Raw genomic sequence first — 8,769 nt, forward strand, 5'->3', positions numbered from 1 at the left:
AGCAGGGATTTGAGGATTGTGAAAGGATTCTAGATTTATCCCTTCTTATGAATCTGGGCTGGAGCTACAACCAGAACAGATCCCAGCTATTCTTCTCATTCTTACATCATGAGAATGAAATATTGGACAGGACTTTCTCAAGGCCAGAACTTTTTTCCTTCCTTCCCCTCTTTGCCTGCCTGTTTGCTCCATTCCCCTGAACACTTTCCAGAAAATGACCTTCAATTTCTTACATCCCTGCAAGGAAAGAAATAGGGTGTACAAACTGGATCCTCTTAAAAATTTCAATTAGACATACACACAAAATTTAAAAAGAATTTTTCTTCTTCCTCACTCTTGTACCTTCTTATCTTCCAGAAACAACCACTGTTATAACACTTTTTGGTATATGTATTTTTAAACCTTTTTCTGTGCACATATAAGTGAGTGAATGTGAGTTTTAATTTCTAGTTTCCTTTTATTTTGACAAAAGTGAAAATTCTGTGCATTCACTTCTGCAACTTGCTGCAATTCACATTACCTCCCTGGGTCTGGGTTTATGTCTGAAGTGAGAATACATTATTTATTTATAAAGTTTTATGGGAATCATATATTAAGTAACTGATATGAAAGCTTTGATAATTGCTCACAAAGTGCTTATCTTAATGTAATCCTTCTGTAACACCAGTTCATGGAGAATGAACTTCTTTGGCCCCTTGAATTGCTGTTTCTTCCTGTCCCCTTGACTTCTGGCATGTGGATAGCAGTTTTACAGAATTGGTAGAGAATTATTTAATATCTAATTCTAATGTGTGCCAGATTTACTTTGGTATCCCAGAATTCGCTGTAATCATTAACAAACAAATGGCTTTCCCATGTTAGATTCCAGATGAGATGATCCAGTGTGTAGTCTGTGAAGACTGGTTCCATGGAAGGGTAAGGAGAGCTTTTACCTTTTAAAGACATTGTCTTTACAAAAAGAGAAAAGATCTTTTGGAATTTACTATATTTTACGTTATAATTACTCTTCTAAAAATATAATAAAGATATGATCAGCATACTAGTGCAATATATTTCTTTCCCCCGGCTGCGTTGGGTCTTCGTTGCTGCGCATGGGCTTTCTCTAGTTGCGGCGAGTGGGGGCTACTCTTTGTTGTGGTGCGCGGGCTTCTCATTGCGGTGGCTTCTCTTGTTGCGGAGCATGAGCTTTAGGAGCTTGGGCTTCAGCAGTTGCGACGCGTGGGCTCAGTAGTTGTGGGGTGTGGGCTCTAGGGTGCAGGCTCAGTGGTTATGGCGCACCGGCTTAGTTGCTCCACAGCATGTGGGATCTTCCCGGATCAGGGATCAAACCTGTGTCCCCTACATTGTCAGGCGGATTCTTAACCACCGTGCCACCAGGGAAGTCCTGCAATATTTTATAAAATAATGGGCTTTTTGGACAACTTGGTGATCACAAGGAAAATGTTCGGTTTTCTGTGTTCACAGCATCTTGGTGCCGTTCCGCCTGAGAGTGGAGATTTCCAAGAGATGGTGTGCCAGTCTTGCATGAAACACTGTTCTTTCTTGTGGGCTTATGCTGCACATTTGGCAGGTAAATGTCTCTGTGGAGTTGGTATTCCACCAACTTGTGCTATATGTTCAGAACAATTTGTATGTTCAGTACATAATTTTTATCAACTAGTTTTAATTGGACTCTGCGGAAAAAAGTATAAGATCTGTTCCTTCTCCATAAGATGCTTATAGATAGATTGGGAGACTACCAAGAATAAATTTGTACTTAAATGGCATGATGCAGAGTATGGATGAGACCGAATTAGAGAAAATGGAGGAAGCAGTTTTGAACGGGATTTTGAAAGATAAAGAGATAAACATTGTTCTTAAATGTAAGACATGCTATTGGTTGGGTAGAGTGTGGTGGTATAGTTTGTCATATAGTGCTTTTACTATACTCTAAGAAATTGACCCCAAACCACTAATCAGCAATGAATGTTCTTGAGGCATTAAATATTTTATTTTATTTGTAATGCTATATGTGTTAATTTATTTTTAAAGTGGCAGTTATCTGCTGCTCTGGCCTCATAATTTCTTGCCCTTCTCACCTTTAGGGAACACTTCACCATATAAACCACATGCAGCATCAGACATTTTTGATTTGTCTCAAAGTTCTTAAACTTGGTGTGCTTTCTTTCTGTTCATACCCTTTACAATTAAATCTCACTTTCTGCTGGACCTGAATTTATTTCGCATTCATCAGGTTTTCTTAACGGTTCCCCTCTGCCCCTCCTTCATTTCCTTCCCTGTCAGCAGATGGCCTCATTTCCTACTAAACTGAAATGCCGTCATGCAAACTGAGTTCCCTTATCATTTCTCTTCTCTCCTTCACAGTATTTCTGTCTCTACATGCACCCTTTCTGATTTCCTTCTCTCATAAAGAAAAGCTGCTGTTTTTTCTAAAACTGCCCTTCTACCTGTATTTACAGTTAAATCTCTTCCTATTGCCTGTTGCTTCTTGAGGTGTCCCTCTGTCTTTAACATCTATAGTATTTTTTTTTCTCTTTTACATAAAAAGTGCTCAAGTAGTGATTGGTATTTTTAAATGATCTTTTCAGTTATTTGACTCTTTGGATTAGGCAGGCATAACCTAAAAAAGTGTTATTTTCATTCTTATTATTCCAGAGATTAAGGTTGACTTTCTCCTTTTCCGGACTCTGAAGTATGTTTTAATCAGACTAAGTGATTTCATTGGCTAACTGGTCTGTGGATATGTGTGTGTGTTTTTTCAATGAACCCACAGTAACCAAAGTAACTGCTGAAGATGATGGGTTGGTGCTGAATGTTGATGCGGTAGGTGACCAGGAAGTTAACCAACCTGAAAATGGAGCTCATCATGATGGTGCCCTCAAAGAGGACGTTCCAGAATGTGGAAAGGCTGCTGAGAAGGAAGTTAAAGCAGAGCAGATGAACGAACCATGTACCAGCTCTAGTTCTGAAGCTGATCTCCAGGTAACATGAAATCTGAGCTATAAAAGATATAAAACCTAAGCAAAATTAATTCTGTAACCTATATAGCTTTGGGTTTCAGTTGTACCCTTTGCCTAAAGAAATCCTTTGACAAAATCTAAACTATGAAAACTATGATAGTTTAAAAAAAACACACTTCAAAACTTAATTTAATTTCAGACAGCATTTAAGAATCAACTTCTCAACACAGAATCACAGTCTGGCTGCAAACTTCAGGAGCTTAAAGCTAAGCAGTTTATAAAGAAAGACACTGCCACCTATTGGCCCCTGAACTGGCGTAGCAAGTTATGTACCTGCAAAGACTGTATGGTAAGTACCTGATCAAGTTCAATATTAGTATGTTTTGTGGACTGATGCCTAAAATAAGAGCACCTGAAAAGTATATTTATGAAACTGATATTAGAGTATAGAGAACTGAAAATTTTTTTTATATTAAGCAAATTTATGAAATAGTATTTGCAGTCCAAATGCTTATGGAAGAAATTAAGAATTATGCAATACTTTTTATTAGCTTCATTTCAGTGGAAAATAGCTTATCTTTTTTATATCACAGAATTGCTTGGAAACACATATTACTTAAAAGTTACAGTAAGTCAGTGGTTTTTTTTGTTTTGTTTTGTTTTTTTGCGGTACGCGGGCCTCTCACTGTTGTGGCCTCTCCCGTTGCGGAGCACAGGCTCTGGACGCGTAGGCTCAGCGGCCATGGCTCACGGGCCCAGCCACTCTGTGGCATGTGGGATCTTCCTGGACCAGGGCACGAACCCGTGTCCCCTGCATCTGCAGGCGGACTCTCAACCACTGCACCACCAGGGAAGCCCCAGTCAGTGGTTTTTAAATAAAGATCTCTTAGATCGTATAATATCTACTGGGAAGTTGGGAGGTTTCTAAAACATTTGGGCAAAAAGAATAAAACGTTCAGGCAACTCTGCTAAAAGGCTCAGGTTTTTCTGGATATTAATTAAATAAATTTTTAGTGATTCTCATGAGGTTGACTTTCTGAGAATGACATACAGTTCTAATGGGGAAACTGGTTTTATTTTTTAAAGAAAATGTATGGCGATCTAGATGTCCTGTTCCTGACAGATGAATGTGACACAGTTCTGGCTTATGAGAACAAAGGCAAGGTTGACCAGGCAGCTGACAGGAGAGACCCTCTAATGGACACCCTTAACAGCATGAACAGAGTCCAGCAAGTGGAACTTATTTGTGGTAAGTATTGTTTGTGAAAGTTCATGAAGTTCATGAAGTTTCCTTCACTATTAAAAAAACTTATGTATAAGGAAGACAACTAATAACCTATTTCAATTTAACACAAAGATGGTTTAAATTTGGAATTGTATAGTAGGCCTCACCTACACTTGCTTGATTGTAATGTTGCTGGGTATTTAGCTGCTATTTCCATTGAATTAGGGTTACATGCTAGAATAATTACATGCTTGAGAAACCGTAACATGCTATTTTGATTAAGGGTAGATGTATGAGTAAAGAATAAAAGGAAATCAATTTCTTTTTCCATCCACTGAAATAATTTTCATTGAACATTACATACCATCTTTTTGAGCAAAGCATGCCATCTTTTTGACAGTTCTTGAGGATGCTTCAGTGGTTCACAGGAAACCACTAGAGGGGAAACATTCCCAAACCCTTAATTACAGGCTTTTACATTTTTTCCCCCAGTATGCACAGCCTATGTTAGTGATTTCCATCCTAGCCATTTCTACTCGGATGCCACCACTTTTGTGCCCCTTTTTGGACATTGATTATTCCTGTCTTGTATTTGTAACTGATTAATTTCCTTTTGCCTTTATTGGAGTAAAAGCTTTCCGAGGATAGAGGCTGCATCTAAAACATTTTTGTAGCCCTCAAGGTGCCTTGTACATAATATAAATTGTTGAGTGAGTGCACGAGTTTTAAGACTTAATGTTTGACAAGTCCAAGATATTTCAAGCACTAGAATTCCAGAGAGATGGAAAACTTAAAAAAAATTCTTAGCTAATCTTTTTGGGAATGATGATTTCTCTGTTTTTTGAGGATTTTTAAATGAAAAAGTGTCCCAGATGTCAAAATGGAGGAATTTGAGAGAAATTGAGAACAGGTTTCTATGCAGATTTCACTTAAAGAAAAATGTGGTTTACACTAACATACTCAAATGTCAATGGTCAAGAAATATTTTGTTTCTAAATGCAAATGGCTTATCTAAAGTTTATGTCCTTTTTTTGTTGTTTTGATTTAGAATACAATGACTTGAAGACTGAACTTAAAGACTATCTCAAGAGATTTGCTGATGAAGGCACAGTAAGTTTAGTTAGTTTTAATCAGAGCCTTGTATGTGTTGAATAAAGTATCTTTTTTTATTGAAGTATAGTTGATTTACAGTATTATTTTAGTTTCAGGTGTATAACATAGTGATTCAACATGTTTATAGATTATACTCCATTTAAAGTTATTATAGAATATTGGCTACATTCCTTGTGCTGTACAATATATCCCTGTAGCTTGTTTATTTTATACATAGTAGTTTATGCCACTTAATCCCCTACCCTTCACTTGCCCCTTCCCCTCCCTCTCTCCACCGGTAACCCCTAGTTTGATCTTTATATCTTGTGAGTCTGTTTTGTTATATTCATTTGTTGTTTTATTTTTTAGACTCCACATATAAATGATAATATGTAATATTTGTCTTTCTCTATCTGACTTATTTCACTAAACATAATAATACCCTCTAGGTCCATCCATGTTGTTGCAAATGGCAGAATTTCATTCTCTTTCATGGCTAATATTCCAGTGTGTGTGTGTGTGTGTGTGTGTGTGTGTGTGTGTGTGTGCGTGCCACATCTTCTTTAACCATTCTTCTGTTGATGGACACTTAGGTTGCTTCCATATGTTGGCTATTGTAAATGACGCTGCTGTGAACATTAGGGTGCATGTATCTTTTCGAATTAGTGTTTTTGGTTTCTTGGATACATACCCAGAAGTGGGATTGCTGGATCATATGGTAGTTCTAGTTTTAGGTTTTTGAGGAACCTCCATACTGTTTTCCGTAGTTCATTTTCTTTGATGAAAAAGATGACTGAGAGCTTAATGCAGGCAGAGGAAAGGGAAATCAATAGTAGTGAAACACCAGTGGACTAGCCACATCAGGAGTCCTTCCGAACCCTCCGGATGAGGGACAGAGCAGTCATGCCTGATCTGGAGAGAATTGTTTTAGCTTAGGAGAGGGCCATTGGATCAGCCATACTGATTCTCTCAGTCCTGACCTTCAAGCAGGGACTTTTGGAGAAGGAAGGAAAAATGACCAGGCAGGAAAAAATGAAAGCCAGACCGCTTTTCTGTGATTTTTGAGTTCTAGTTTAAAATAAAAGAACTTTATATTGGGGGGCTAAAACATTTCTCTTGCTGGTTAGGATGGTCTATATGCTTTTAAGGGTGACACTAACTCTATAATGTATAAATTTTTCTTTTTTTTTTGGCCACACAGCACGTGAGATCTTAGTTCCCCGACCAGGTATGAGCCCATGCCCCCTGCAGTGGAAGCAAGGAGTCCTAACCACTGGACAGCCAGGAAATTCCCATGTAATCTTTTAAAATAGTTTTCCAGGGACTTCCCTGCTGGTCCAGTGGTTAAGACAACACACTTCCACTGCAGGGGGCGTGGGTTTGATCCCTGGTCAGGGAACTAAGATCCCACATGTCACGGGGTGCAGCCAAAAAATAAATAAATAGATAAATAAATAAATAGATAAAATAGTTTTCCAGATGAATTTACAAATACCTCCTAGCCCTTTACTACTCATACATTTATGATGGACTTTTTCTTCTAAAATACTTTTCTATCTTCCAAAGGCAGATATAAAGCAAAACTTTTCTTTTCATGGCCTACAGTTGTCCTTCTGGACAGAAAATATTTTGCTCTGCTATAGCTAGACAGACAAATGAAGTCAGACATGGGTCTGACGGACACTCGGGACATGCCTGGAAACTTGTTTCCTTGGAAGAAGTCTCTGCCAACCGAGTGCTTTCTCATAAATGTGGGAAGAACTTGTAGCTGCCTGGATATCTGGCAATGCTGCCTTTCTGCAAAATGAATTGTTAAGTCCAAAGTTAAAGAGACTTCCTAAATGGTTTTCTCGTTTTTAGAGAATGTTCCTCACTGTCACTAGGGATGGACGTCTTCCTGCTTCCCGGCAGCTCTTAACAGTTATTCTCGTTTCTGTTGCAAAGGCTGTCCTCTGCTTAAGGCAGCCTCAGGCTTCTCTCTCACTGGAACTAAGAGGGTCCATGGGTGTAACTGTTTTGGGGTTTTTTTTTTTTTTTATAAATTTATTTATATATTTTTGGCTGCATTGTGTCCTCGTTGCTCTATGCGGACCTCACATTGTGGTGGCTTCTCCTGGTGCAGAGCACGGGCTCTAGGCACGCGGGCTTCAGCAGCTGTGGCACATGGGCTCAGTAGTTGTGGCTCGCGGGCTCCAGAGCGCAGGCTCAGTAGTTGTGGTGCACGGGCTCAGTTGCTCCACGGCATGTGGGATCCTCCTGGACCAGGGATCGAACCCATGTCCCCTGCATCGGCAGGCGGACTCTCAACCACTGCGCCACCAGGGAAGCCCCAGGTGTAACTTTTAACCTCGGCACTGTTAGTGGACGTTCAGGGTCTTTCAGTTGTGTCAAAGCACATGCTCTTGCCTCTGCTTATGTGTAGTTTATGGTTGCTGTGCTCTTTATTGATTTTATTACACACACACTTAAATTCACATAAAAGAAAAAAAGTTAGGTATATTGTCCTTTTCCATTCACATTTGAAACAATTTTATCCAGAGTCTTCACATGTGTCTTCAGTGTATGGATCTTTGTGACAGCTAGAGCCATTCTTTATGAGTCTGAGATAATCTGATGTGATGATTTAAAAGGACAGAAAAATATTTTTTATCATTTGTTTTTGACATTACAAACACCTTAAGTTGTCATAAAGCTCGTCTGCTTTGGTTGTATTTGGCTATAGAAGAGAATGCTAATAAGGTCTGGGTGTTGTCAAATGAGGGACTGCCCCTTATTTAATGTTTGTGTCTGACTAAAAAATAATAATAACACTTAGACACTACACATTTTCTAGGACAAACCAATAAAATGATTCATTATTGGACCCGGGTATTTATTCTTCAACATTTCTACTCTGCATATTGGCTGTGACCATTTGAAGATGCCTAGAAACTCTAAAGATTACACACTCTAATTTGTGTAATTTGTGGGCTTTTAGGTCTCCTCCTACTGTTTCCTTGCCAGAGAAATGTCCTTGTATTGCCTTTCAGCGTTTAATGTGTGATCTGAGCTAGGGGCAGATCCTTCACATTGGAACTCCCCAGTATCCTATTTATTAGCATTTATAAGTGTGCATTCCCAAGCCCAGTGCCTTAGAGCTCTGAGCTGTGGTTGCCTGAGAGTGCGTTAGCATCTCGATCTTGAGTCTGTGAGGGGTTCTAATTCCTCACAGGTTGACCCCCAGCTGACTCCTGGTGCCTGTGAGACTGGTGTGTCAGCTGCCAGTCTGGTGTGGAGTTCTTTCATTTCAAGGAGTTGTCAGATCATGCCCCAGTGAGTTATTCAGGTTGCCTGTGCCATTTGGGGATGTCACGCTCTTACCCCTGGGGAGTGGAGAGGGAGGTTTTCGCTTTACACACAAGTATTTGTCCTCTTTCTTACTTCTCTCTCTCTCTCTCTGTCTCCCTCTTGCTCACTGTATTACAGTGCTTTCTTTTTCTTTTTCTCTTTCCC

General features: G+C 39.3%; 1 protein-coding gene across 1 annotated transcript in view; it reads left to right on the forward strand.

The window, feature by feature from the left end:
- UBR7 (ubiquitin protein ligase E3 component n-recognin 7) overlaps positions 1-8,769 on the forward strand; it is a 14,515-nt gene that overhangs the window by 4,588 nt on the left and 1,158 nt on the right. The window contains exons 5-10 of the mRNA XM_007454725.1: positions 862-915; positions 1,465-1,570; positions 2,774-2,982; positions 3,160-3,309; positions 4,047-4,209; positions 5,234-5,295. Of these exons, the coding sequence (XP_007454787.1) occupies positions 862-915; positions 1,465-1,570; positions 2,774-2,982; positions 3,160-3,309; positions 4,047-4,209; positions 5,234-5,295 (744 nt within the window). The remainder of the gene's footprint in view (positions 1-861; positions 916-1,464; positions 1,571-2,773; positions 2,983-3,159; positions 3,310-4,046; positions 4,210-5,233; positions 5,296-8,769) is intronic.

This window comes from Lipotes vexillifer, unplaced genomic scaffold, assembly GCF_000442215.2.
Source record: "Lipotes vexillifer unplaced genomic scaffold, Lipotes_vexillifer_v1.1 scaffold1126, whole genome shotgun sequence".
Taxonomy (NCBI): Eukaryota; Metazoa; Chordata; class Mammalia; order Artiodactyla; family Lipotidae; genus Lipotes; species Lipotes vexillifer.